Source organism: Octopus bimaculoides, chromosome 3 (genome assembly GCF_046866305.1).
Source record: "Octopus bimaculoides isolate indiv1 chromosome 3, ASM4686630v1, whole genome shotgun sequence".
Taxonomy (NCBI): Eukaryota; Metazoa; Mollusca; class Cephalopoda; order Octopoda; family Octopodidae; genus Octopus; species Octopus bimaculoides.
This window is the reverse complement of record NC_142930.1, coordinates 32,936,596-32,950,429: the sequence shown is the minus strand read 5'-3', so window position 1 is coordinate 32,950,429 and position 13,834 is coordinate 32,936,596. Positions and strand designations below refer to the sequence as shown.

The following is a 13,834-nucleotide window of genomic DNA, read 5'->3' as shown; positions in this document are numbered from 1 at the left end:
CACCCATTGCACTATTTTGTTTTTTCAATTTCGTTTCCGAGTAATAATGTCAACATTAACCCCAAAAAGGTATAATATGTCTATGTGCAGCAAATGTAGGCTGAGATACAGGGGTCGCAGATGGACAGACAGGATTTTGCTTTTATTATCATAGATGATAAGATGCAATTTGAGGGAGATGTGACAACTATTTCTAGCAGGATGAGTGACTGGATAGTGGTTCTCTTAATCAGGGGTAATATGAATGATAGTAGGGTGGTGGTGGTGGCAGTAATGATACAAGTGTTATTGGAGGTGACAATGGTCGTAAATAGTCCCTTGGCCAAAGTCCAGGTTGACTTATGATCTGAACAATGCAGTTTATATGAAGTGTCATGTGTTGATGGTAGAAGGTATCCACGATAAATATTGACTCAAGAAAAATCTAAGCTAGAACTTGAAATAGTTAAACCTCATGGAGATGACATAAAAAATATGTTAAATAGAAACTAAAATGATGATTAATGCTTCAGATATCAAATCTGTTGTTTTTTTTCTCATATATATTTTCAGCTCATCTATAACCAAGCTATCTTTTGGATTTTTCTTACACACCCAACAGAAAATTAATCAAATCCTCTCAAAGTGATATTTGCGTCATTGCTAACTTCATGCATTATACTTTGTGACTTAAGACTGGAAACCTATTACAATCTAAATATTCCCCCAAATTTTTTCTACACTTACGGATTTTGGCCACTATAATTTACTTATGCAGTCATGAAAATATCTTGTAGCCATAGTCTGTGAAGTTCTTTGTGTTACCCAATTTTAAAAGATCATAGAAAATAGAAGATAAATAAGTTTTTCTTTCACTTTCTATTTAATGACTGGAAGAATCTAGTATATAAGTTATAGCTCTTTAGAATAGGATTTTACTGCATTAATTAGATATTAGACAACTTAATACCAATATCAGTGTTTCTGTGTCCTTTTCATTTGATATTTTTTCACAGCAAAGTGAAAAAAAATCCTACTCTCAATGAGAATATGAAAGTGTAATAGGTATGGATGAGAAGAATGAAACTTGCTTACCCCTCCATTCTGTAACTGGAAGAAATATCTGACTCAATATTACCAAAATTTGAATCCCACAGTTTCATTACTTTTGCATACACTGAAGTGGATATTTAAAACTATGAAACCATGTAAACATATGTGACAAAAAGTAAATCCTTTGGTGGGTTGGTTGGATGGATATAATGGGTCTGACAAACAGAGGTAGCAAAACACAATTATTGTAAAAACCTATTTTACAGGCCTTTACACTGCTAGCTTGTTATAAAATGTATGTATTAGAAACAAAAAAATATTGAATAATACTTATGCCACTATTTCAATGGCTTTCCAACCATTGACCATACAACTATACCATTTAGTTTTCAGCTCAGTAAAGTCTTCTAGTGATATAACTAATCCTGGGACATAATACAATGGATATATAATATTTTAAGCTCATGAATTTGTTACTCTTTTACTTGTTTCAGTCTTTTGACTGTGGCCATGCTGGAGCACCGCCTTTTAGTCGAGCAAATCGACCCCAGGACTTATTCTTTAGAAGCTTAGTACTTATTCTATCAATCTCTTTTGCCGAACCGCTATGTTACGGGGACATAAACACACCAGCATCGGTTGTCAAGCGATGTTGGGGGGACAAACACACACATACAAACATACACACACACATACATATATATATATATACATATATACGACGGGCTTCTTTCAGTTTCCGTCTACGAAATCCACTCACAAGGCTTTGGTTGGCCCGAGGCTATAGTAGAAGACACTTGCCCAAGATGCCGCGCAGTGGGACTGAACCCGGGACCATGTGGTTGGTAAGCTAGCTACATACCACACAGCCACTCCTATGCCTATAGCCACTCCTACAATAAAATTTTAATCAAAATAACTTCTTATGTCTCTGTTTTTTATTACTTTGAATAAAGTGACAAAGATTCACAAACTATAAAAATGAACACATGTAACATATATAGAATGAAATAAGTATTTTATAATACTTACGGTGACTATCCAGAAGGTAGTTGCTGTATATATTTTGGGATGGGACCACTTTTTCCCAGACTTTTTTTATCTAAAATATATAACAATGATGAATTAGTAGTTATTTGTTAATTCTGTTGTGTCTGGGAAGAGTCATTCTCTTTTAATGCTTTATAATTTAACACACTCACCAGTAAAATTTCCATTCATTTACTTATTTATTTTTCTAAAACTTTTCATTGCATCTTGCAACCTTCTCTCTCCAGACACAAGAGAATATGCTTTAACACATGAACTCACATAAAGAATCTTGCAAACCAAATCCCAAAACGAAATATGAACATTATTTAGCAGTTATCCACGAACTGGATGCAAATATTTAACAATTTAAAAAAGGCCTTCACTATTTCTATCAAGTGATAGGAATTTTGACAACTCTTTGGTTTTCAAAACCAGTAAGAAGGCAAAGATTAAAGAAATACCATAACTCAAAATATCTTTGTAGGCATGAAAGTGATGAGTGTTTTAATGAGTTCTAGCATCTCTAAAGTAATTTATAATGATTTATTAGCACCAGTTGGAAGACTTCAAGAGAACCCCAATGCCTGACAAAAGACTAAAATAACCGGAAATCTTTTTCATTATGATATTCTACTGGCTTCAACTTCATTTTAACATATCTTTTACTTGTTTAAGGCATTAGACTGTGGCCATACTGGAGCACAACCTTGAAGAACTTTTAGTCGAATGAATCGAGCCCCCAGCATTTTTTTTTTTAAGACTGGTACTTATTGTATTGGTCTCTTTTGTTGAACTGCAAACACACCAACACTGCTTGTCAAGTAGTGGTGGGGGACAAACAGACACCACACACACACATATATATATATATATGTATGTATATATATTATATATATATATATATATGTATATATATTATATATATATATATACACACAAGAAAGCCTTCTTATAGTTCTCGTCTACCAAATCCACTGACAAGGGTTTGGTCAGCCTAAGGCTATAGTACAAAAAACACTTGCCCAAGGTGCCACACAGTGGAACTGAACCTGGGAACGTGGTTGAGAAGCAAGCTCCTTACCAAATAGTCACGTCTGCACTTACATTTTTAAGAAGTTTGTAAATAAATTTTAGATAATACTTGAAAAACATATATGTAAAACCTATCAAAGGGATAAGTTCTACAGATCAGGGATTTTATAGGAGTACCAGGCCTTTCTACTACTTAAATCTGTAGATTGGTCTTATCTAATGTTTTTCTAAATAGGTATGCTAGTTCACTGCCAAGACATGACACTCTGGTATTATTTGTTGTCATACCATGAGTTGACCGTATCTATCTTTTTCCTAGTCTTTTCTGTGTTGTTCCAGGATTTACTCCTGTATAGCGGGCAGATCCCCTTTGCATCACTCTCTATGATGGCTTTGTACTTAGCCGTGGCTCCTTTTTACACTCTAATCCTGTCCCTTTGGTTATAGCCAGAGAACTGCATGTGGTGGATGAAGTGTTGTATGTGTCTTTCCAATTCCATAGGGTCGCACATGCAAGACACATTCCTCATCACTCTCACCAAGTCTGCTATAAGAATATTGAACTTGGAATTGTCCACAATAGCTGTGTTCTGGTGGACAAGGTATTTAGAGGCCATCAGTTTGACATAACGAGAGTAAAGGGTCTGGACCTTATTGTTCTTGGGTTCTAACCAGAGTTCTGTGTCTAAAACTGGTAGCCTATAGTTGGGGTGCTTGTTTGAGTAGTCTATCTTGACTTTGATGGATGAAGTTAGCTATTTGCTAGATGCTTTCCATAGTGTTAGCTTCTAGATCATCAACATTGTCTTGTAAAGAGAGTCTGCTGAATGTCAACCCAACAGAAGGACCAGCTATCCAAATTGACAGTACCTTGGTAGATAAAGCAATTAAGGGTATGAAGACAGGGATCACCACAGAGATGCTTAAAATATCTGGCGGTGTCAGCTATAGTCTAGTCACCCATATGGTCAATCAGGTGATACATGAAGGAGTCATACCCATTGACAGCACCATAGTCAACCGAGAGCTTCTCTATGCTGATAACTTTGCTCTAATAGCTGAATTACTATCAGAACTAAGGAGAAGTTTCAGATGTGGAAGCAAGGTCTAGAATTAAAGGGCCTTAGAGTCAATCTAGTAAAAACCAAAGTCTTAATAAGTAGGAAGGCAGACAAACCACAAATCCCTTCAGGTAGATGGCCCTGCTCAGTCTGTAGAAAAGGTGTAGATAGAAACTCCATAAGATGTACCCGGTGTAAGCTATGGACACATAAGAGATGCAGCAATATCAAAGGAAGGCTAACTGGGAAGATAGTTTTTGTGTGTGGCAAATGTTCAGGAGCAGTAAACACTGAAAATGTGCAGACAACAGCTTCCGTCACATCCCAGGAGGAAAAAAACTATAAGTAGTTGATAGCTTTTGTTAATACTGTAGTAACGCCTGCGCATGCGTAGAATTAAACAAGCAAGCGTTTCCCGCTCAATTCATTCTCTTTTACGCTGGCCAGCGATTGAGCATGGACGTGTGTTTAATAGCTGTCCCTACATCTTTCGGTCTTATACTCGACAGCTCGTTATTCTCACCTCTAAAGATGTATAACTAAAGATATGTATGTTTTACCAAGTAAATAAATGTTGTTTAAGTTGTTTAGTCTGGAGTTCAGCGTTCCGTCTATTTCTTTAATTTTATAGTAGAAAGTCAGGTATACAATCTAAAGATGTATAACCCACTTTCTACTAAAATACAAATAATAAATGTTACCTAGGTAACCAAGTCAGTAGCAGGGGTGGTTGCTCTGAGAGTGTAGCTGCTAGAATAAGAATAGCCTGGGCAAAGTTCGACTTTGCCTTTCATCCTTTCGAGGTCGATAAATTAAGTACCAGTTGTGTGCAGAGGTCGATCTGATCGACTGGCTCCTCGAAAATTTCGAGCCTTGTACCTAGAGTAGAAAAGAATATTTTACGTGAGTTATTCCCCCTTAAACCACGGGGTTAAGTTGGTAAAATCTAGCTGTTTTCTTTTCCTTGGGGGGGGGGGGGGTCGGATTTTAGTGTTTATTTTTAAATAGATGAGGGTCAAACCAACAGGTTTCGTCATTATATAACAAGTAATCAATATCCACCCACCTCTCTCATCCAAGATGTTGAGATAAGGTAGTGGACGGCATGAGAATAAGGGCAAGAAAGGTGGGTGGGGCGTTCGAAAGAAAGAGGAACATCGGTTATTTTAAGGCGGGTGGAATTATTTATTTGACCAGACGAGCAACCAGGATAAGAAACTTGTCAACAGCATAATTATTACATACACACCTGTCCGCACATTACACGCTGTCGGTTGGGATCAGTACAAAATATAGACAAACACATATACGTGAGTCACAGATGGGTAATGGAAGCTGTCTTAACAATTTACATAAGCTTCCACTTGCGAGCGGGAAAGAATGCATAGTATTGCAGTGAATAATAATAATAATAGGTTTATGCATGACACCTGTATGCATGCTTGCTACATGTGAATGTATACGTAATTAGAGAGGGTGTATTATTTTATTACATCCGTCTCACAAGTTTGTCGGGAAAGGGCACAGAAATAAAAATGTGAAAAAAAAAAAAGGATTTTTTTTGGACGACAAATTCTTTCACAAAAGAAAACAACCCCCTCCCACTTCCTTGCCTTTTCCCTTTTCCATGAGGGAGTGATAGTTATTACGAAAGTCCATAGATCAAAGTTTATATTCGTCCCACGAGACGAGTGTAATAGTAAGAATTCACCGCAAAAATTTACCTTGCCTATTATAATGGGTAAGTATTCTTATCCCCACCCCTGACAAATACCTATTCTATGCACTCATCTCACCATCATCTCTTCTACCCATCATACCAGCCTTCCTCTCATTGAAGGAAAACACTCGATTTGTGCATATTGAATATATCTATCTCCTTCGCCAGACACCTATATCCTGCAACCTCACTTTCGTATGTCTTCCCAAATCATGATGCTTGAGTCAGATAGGAGAGCATGCGGGGAGGAGGGGTAATCTCCCCCGGACATGTTCTCTTGAGGATATACTCTGACTTTTCATCATATCTCATCTACACACCACCCACCTACATATAATGTGGGGTAGCACTGCATCACCTCACACTCAACCCACCCAATCACACTTATCACTCTCTCATTAATACCTTGGAACTGCTTTTCCCTCTCTTTTATAACCTCCTTCCATCTTATCTTTCTTTTACACTCCACTTTATTCACTTGAGTATAAGCCGGGGGGGGGGGGGGTAGCATTGCATTTTCTCCTATTCAACCCTCCCCATCATCCTATCACTATAAATGTCATTCACTGTTCCCCTTGACACTACTTTTTCCCTTTCCTTCCTTTTATACCTTTCCATAACACTTTCCCGTACAACCCTCTCTCAACAATAAGCAAAATTTATTCTGTAATATCTTCCTATGCACACTCCATATAAATATACACAGGTCAACCAATCAGCACAAACCATTGCTCAGCTCTGTTTAGACAGGATTTCGTCCAGCAAACCTCTTGAGTGCTATGCAAGATCATGAGTGGTGTGATTGGGTCAGGCAAATCCAAGCAAGCTCAAACAGATGATGACAGCATTAAATATTCTTTTCTACTCTAGGCACAAGGCCTGAAATTCTGGGAGAAGGGGCCAGTTGATTAGATTGACCCCAGTAAGCAACTGGTACTTAATTCATCAACCCTGAAAGGATGAAAGGCAAAGTCGACCTTGGTGGAATTTGAACTCAGAATATAAAGACAGACAAAATACTGCTAAGACAGCATTAAATATTATAACACTAATTTAACTAAGTCTGAAAAGTTCTGTGTTAAAAATATTGTGAGAAGTGGAGAATCTAATATTTCTGGTTCTTGCACTTGCCCTTCATCTGAAAATGAGGAAGTGAGATAAAATGGTGTTGCTACAATGTTTACTTACCACAACCAAAAAGACAAGACTAATTCTTCTATTTCTCAATCTCAGGTAGAGGGCAATGGACATAAATTTTAAATTCTTCACTCCTCACAACAATTGAACTTATCAAACTTTTCCATCAGTTTCCATGGAATCCAGATTTTAACTTCTTATAGAAAAAATGGGATTCTCACAGCTAGGATACTTTTGATCATAAACCTGCTTAATTAAGGCTGATTGAAAACTAAACAGCAGCTGAATTAGTAAAAAGTGGCATCCATTAACTCTTCTCATTTCCTCTCATTGCCTGTTTGTTTCCCCATTTCTATGCTTCAATCCTATTTTATAGCCATTTAATTTTCATAATCCCTTCACAGATGAAGGAGCCTAGTCCATATAGTTATAATTCATTTCTGCTACACCGACTTATTCTAATTCATAAACTCTATTGAACAAGATCTTACCAATACAGACTGGTTCATGTATAACAGATAATTGGAGTGAGTTTAGTGGCATGAAATGTTCGGTTTGTAACAAAGTTTCAAACCATGACTTTTGGACAAATAATCTCAAACCTTGATCATTAACCCTGTATAAACTCAATAATAATAAAACAATTATTTTATGGCAATTACTAATTTCACGCCTCCACTGTAGTTTTACAGCTTAACAAATATGAATTATTTTCTGTTTCTGCATTGTTGCAAGGAAAATAAATTTATAAATAGATTCCATTGCATAAGTCAAATAATAAATGCTTTTCTTAAGCTGAAAACTGTCAGTTAACTACAAAACAATCTGCAAGTTGACATATCAGAAATTTCAACCGAGACCCAATAACCTAAGTAATGAATAAATCTCACTACTACATTTTTTTTTTTTTCAGATTGCATCAATTCCATTTTATTTATCAATAATCATTTTATAAGACTTGAAGAGATGGATAACAAAGTTACTTCAAGCAAGATCTAAACTCTGAAATAAGGATATGAGCTAAATGTAATAAATAGCAATATACTGTTGTCTGAAACAAACGTCACTGGTGATTTCATCAGTTCTTTAATCCAATGATTTCTGAATGACATACATAGCTTAGGTTAATATATAATAGTATTAAAATATTCTACAAGTGAAAACACCCTAACAGAAGTGACTAATCAGGTCTGGAAATTGTTGATTAAAATTATCTTTCTGCAAAAGACTGTCATCTTTCCAAAATCAATAAAACATTATCATCATCGTTTAACGTCCATTTTCCATGCTGGCATGGTTTGGACGGTTTGACTGAGGACTGGCAAGCCAGAAGGCTGCACCAGGCTCCAATCTGATCTGGCAAAGTTTCTACAGCTGGATGCCCTTCCCAACGCCATGTACTAATTAAATACTAACTGGTATTCTGTTAGTTACAATGATGAGGGTTCCAGTTGGTCTGATCAACAGAACAGCCTTGTCATGAAATTAATGTGCAAGTGGCTGAGCAATCCACAGGCACATGTATCCTTAACATAGTTTTCAGTGAGATTCAGCATGATACAGAATGTAAGGCTGGCCTTTTCAAATATAAGAACTATTCATTTTTGCCAGCTGAGTGGACTGGAACAATGTGAAATAAAGTGTTTTGCTCAAGGACACAACACACCGCCAAGAAATACAATTACAACCTTACAATACCCTCAACCACTATCAAGGATGAGATCTTACAAGAGCTGACAGTATTTTAGTAAGTGAATACACAATTACTACAGATTGAGTCAACAATATGATGCCTGAGTAAGAAGGAGAATGGTAAAGGTGTTACTGAATGGTCTTAAATCAATAATAACTATGATTATATCAACTATTCCACAGTACTGCTTTAAGTCCCTTGCTATTCTTGCTATATATAAATGATATCTTCATTAATCCCATCCTCTTCATTAAAATGGCTTGCAGATGATGTCTTGATGTGCAAACCTAAAATACTAACACTGATTATCATTCTTTTTAACAAAGTCTCGTCTATCATCATTAGAAGCATAGGTCAATACATGGCAAATAAAATCCAGTACCTCCAGAGATGAAGTAGCAATTAGCCTCTTGGAATATTGGAATATGCCCTACTCATACTAGCTTGATGATATACACCTAGATAGAATTAGCTAATTGAAGATAGCTCAGTGTCATCATCACTCAAAAACTGATTTTGGACTAAAGTTTACCTCAATAATAAAAGAATGTAATAAAAGTTTACACATATTTACGAGGTCTCTTTCTTATAAAACACAACTAAGATCTTTAGTGATAGAAAGGAGACTGAAAGGTTCATGTGCACAAAATCTTGCAAGACCCACTGACAGTAGATCATGAAAAGATATTGAAAACAAACATGGCATATACAATTTTTTGTCTCTTTTTTTCAGGAACAGCTTTATGTATTGATTAACAATCAACAGCATTGGAAAGCATAAAGATTAAAGTTGTAGTTGAGAAAAAGTTGGCTGACACAAAGGACTGGAAGCAATCTGAATATTGGAAAAGAGTTACCAGTATCATGACGCTTTGCACTGAGTATCAAAATGCTAACATTATGACTGCTGCTCAATGCCTGTTGAAAACTGTAAGGGCTGTAAGACGTGACATGGACAGCTGCAACAGAGACTATGGAGTCATGGCTAGCAGATCTTCAGGCTCAATTCAGACTGCTATATGAAGCTGCTGAAGACTGTGGTCAATCCCTGGATGGAGAGGGTTGCTGCTGGAAGGAGAATATGGCTCTTTGCCATACTCTCTTTACTCTCTTTTACTCTTTTACTTGTTTCAGTCATTTCACTTCGGCCATGCTGGAGCACCGCCTTTAGTCGAGCAAATCGACCCCAGGACTTATTCTTTGTAAGCCTAGTACTTATTCTATCGGTCTCTTTTGCCGAACCGCTAATTGACGGGGACATAAGCACACCAGCATCGGTTGTCAAGCAATGCTAGGGGGGACAAACACACAAATATATATACATATATATGACGGGTTTCTTTCAGTTTCCATCTACCAAATCCACTCACAAGGCTTTGGTCGGCCCGAGGTTATAGTAGAAGATACTTGCCCAAGATGCCACGCAGTGGGACTGAACCCGGAACCATGTGGTTGGTAAGCAAGCTACTTACCACACAGCCACTCCAGCGCCTCCAGAAATATTAAAAAAGTAGTTATTGGAGAATTTCTACAACTTCGCCATCCCCAATTTCTGATCTGCTAATTACTCCAATTGTAATCCTGCAGATTACTATGTGTGGGGCACCATTGAGACAGACAGACACCAACTGCTCTGCCTGCAACATGAGGCCAAGCTGGTGGCCAAGATTAAGGAGATGTTTGAAGATCTTCACAGGGACACTGAAGAATGCACAAGTCAGGTTCTGGAGCCTTTTTTTTGAGGTCGTGGTGAAACCTGAGAGCAGCTACTTTAAGTAAACTGTTATCTCCCAGGCATAATCTAGTTGATATGTTTTCTTTTCCTTTTATGCAAACTATCAAATTTAGAAAGAACATCTTGCAGTATCAGTACTGGTATTTTAATTCGCAGAGAAAAATCTGATTATAAAAACAAGCATTCATTCTTAAATCGCATGTTTAACAGTGTACTTAAAAGGAATATACAATTTCCACAACCAATCACTAATGGCAGAATATAACTAAAACATCGCTCTTTCCATCGCTAGACTGAGAACACTTGTTCTACGATTAAGTATGACTTCTGATACAGACCTAGTAACTTACGAGTTAAAACTGAGTAGAGAACAGAAGTGTAGAATAAAGCATCATAAATGTTAATGGTATTATAATTTACGATGCCCATATCGTGAAATGATTTTTTAAATGCATCGTGGACAAATTGACACCACTTCAGTTAGGGAACTAAATAACTGACAATTGTTTTGGTAAGTAAAGCATTGAGCCAGATGCCTTACCATTTGGGCCAACTTAATTCATAAATAAACTTCTGTTTTACAAGCGTACAGTTTACAAAGGGTGGAGATGGATCTGTTGGAAACAGCCTAAAGAGGTCCAGTCAAGCATACATTTATTTTTTAGCTTACAATTTTTTTTTATTTCTCGTGCGATTTCATATAAATTAAAATTAAATACAGCCAGTTTTAAAATTTGAAAAATAAAATTAAACTATCTAAAGTTCTAATTGCTTGGTAAGCATTAAAAACCAAGTTGTAATAGTAGGCGTGTCAAGTTTGCTAAGAGTTCACTTCCTGTTTCGGAGGGAGGGAACCGGCGAAAAACTGTACAATTCAGAACCATGAGTTATTAAACACGGAGCATTTATTCTCCCTCTCCCTCAACATGAACTCACCTCACATAGTGATAAAAATGGAATAAAAATATAGGAAGTCGTGGCATTGATACATTTCCAAAGAGCATTAACGCTCTCAGTAAAAAAAAAAAAGTCATACCAATTAGGAATATAGGCCAGACACAACATTAGCAGAAAACAGCTCTGCGATGTTTATAATAGTACTTTATATATATCTCTCTATGAGCCTGCTTACAATATATAACTGCATTCCTGACTATAATGTATTTCTATCTGTACTTAAGTAAATTTTAATTATATTGTGCTCGAGCACATATTTACATTTAAAAACAATTGAGTCAAGATCGATGATCAGTTGTTTCTCTCTTTATTACAAATACACTTGTTTTCAATGCCGAGAACCAGTTAGGAGGAACTAAACCTAACTCCATATATTACATGGTCCTTCGTTTGAAAGATCTTTAAAAGATTTGGAACTGTTACAGAACTATCATATTCCTCTCCCCAATACTCCCGAGAAAAAAAAACATGAACATAAAACACGATTTCTGAAATATATCTGCAATATATTGCACTCGAATAGAAAATCAAATTAACTTATGATCTTTTTATTACACTCTATACACTGAATAATGTAAGTTTTTGTTGCCCATCAATAATAAAGATATACGGGTTGCTTCTCCATTCCGTTGTGTATATTCTTTCAAAATAAGTTTTCAATTCTTACAATTCAAACAAGTAACCCAAATTTAAGTTAAACTTACCTCATATATATCTGCTTTCTTCATAACGTGTCCATTATTCCTTTCAAATAAATCTTTCTTTCTAATAAGTTGTTCAGGCAAAGGTACGATAGATCGAACTGAATGCGAAGAATGTCGGCTTTTTTTTCTGCTGGGAGCAACCGATGTATCCGTACACAGTTTTTCATCACCGATATAATGAATAACAACTTTCTGATCACTGTCCAGTAATCTGTAGACATGCTTTTGAAAATTGTTTTTTTGTCCTTCTTTGGTCATTAAATAGAAGAAACTTTTCCGTAAAGCTGGGCGTCTGTTGAGGGACATAGTCGATGTACCTCTGTTCGACCAACGATAGCCATCTGTTCGCCAATTATCCAAATACATACGAAGTCTAGGTTGGAATAAATAGATTTCTCCCCCGGCAGGACGATTTGGAATTTTTGATACAAAGTTCGAACTTGGAAGACATAAAAGCTTCATAGCTTCTATTGTCTCAAGTCTTGTATATCTTCTTCTTGTATAAGGCTCCATTATTATGATCCTGTTTCCTTCGTTAAGTTCGGGTATCAAAACTCCAATACAGTAATTTATATGAAAGTTATATGTGAACAAATAAATCTCACGATAAAAATTTTAAAACCCTATAAATTTCAATATTCAAAAATATAAATTCACAATATCAAATTCTACACTATCGCACTATTTATTGAGAAAAATAAATTACTTTCTATTTGTAGTATGTTAACATAATCACGAAATTGTTGCTGAGTTTATGTAAGATACTGTCGAGATTTAATATCTAATATTACTAACTTGAAATTCTGTGGCGTGATTTTTAGTGGAATTATACAAATTAAGAATAATAAAATATAAACAAAAGCAATCAAAGCTGACCTCAGAGAGAGAAAAAGAGGAAGAGAGAGAAAGAGTAATTTCATCTGTGACGGTTCAACTCAGTTGAGGTCCGGATGGTTGGTTGTTGAATAGAAGAAAGATCAGAGTTGGGTCGAATAGTTGCATGACATTTAGTTGGATCTAGATCTACAGACGAAAAAAATCTGTCGATTTACCCTGAAAAATAACTTTCTCATAGTATTATTGTCCTGCAAAGTCATTTTCACGCCACTCAGCAACGACTAAGAGCCGCTAATGTGGTCATTCAACCTACTAGAAATAGCAGTCGAATCTTTCAAATGACACCCTCAAAGGTTGTTTAATGTTTCCTGCATGCGGGAATGCGTTTAATCATAGGCCTATTCGATCAGAGTTGATTTAGGGCTAAAAAAACAACTCCTGAGTCTATATATCTATGCTTGGAAACAATGGTGGGAAGAATGTTACAACTGAAATCCAATATACAGTATCAAAAAATATACTTATCTGCACAAATAATTATATAAATAGGAATGTGGATAAATATACACATGAATAATATTTCGCTTTTCTCTTAGTTATATAAAATATATAATCCAAATTATTCCATGAATGTAATTTCAGCAATATAATTTATGATTTTTCTTAAGCATCTCACGTAAGTTTTAACAAGTTAACAATTCAGATTTTGTTCTATTTTGTATATCTTTTTCTCCTTTTGTTTCTTAGATATCTAAACGTACAATAAAGCCAATTTAGGACGTGATTTTCTAAGAAAATTATGTACTGGAGTCAAACAATGAAGCAGCTTGCGAAGAATTTTGTCTCACGATCACGGCAGAACGTGTCACGACTTCACGAGATAAAGATAGCAAT

General features: G+C 36.0%; 1 protein-coding gene across 1 annotated transcript in view; it reads right to left on the bottom strand.

The window, feature by feature from the left end:
- The window catches only part of LOC106872006 (uncharacterized), a 39,328-nt gene extending 25,494 nt beyond the window's left edge, over window positions 1-13,834 (bottom strand). The window contains exons 1-2 of the mRNA XM_014918810.3: window positions 12,104-13,834; window positions 2,065-2,134 (exon numbers count right to left, since the gene is read on the bottom strand). Of these exons, the coding sequence (XP_014774296.1) occupies window positions 2,065-2,134; window positions 12,104-12,616 (583 nt within the window). The 5' untranslated portion in view covers window positions 12,617-13,834. The remainder of the gene's footprint in view (window positions 1-2,064; window positions 2,135-12,103) is intronic.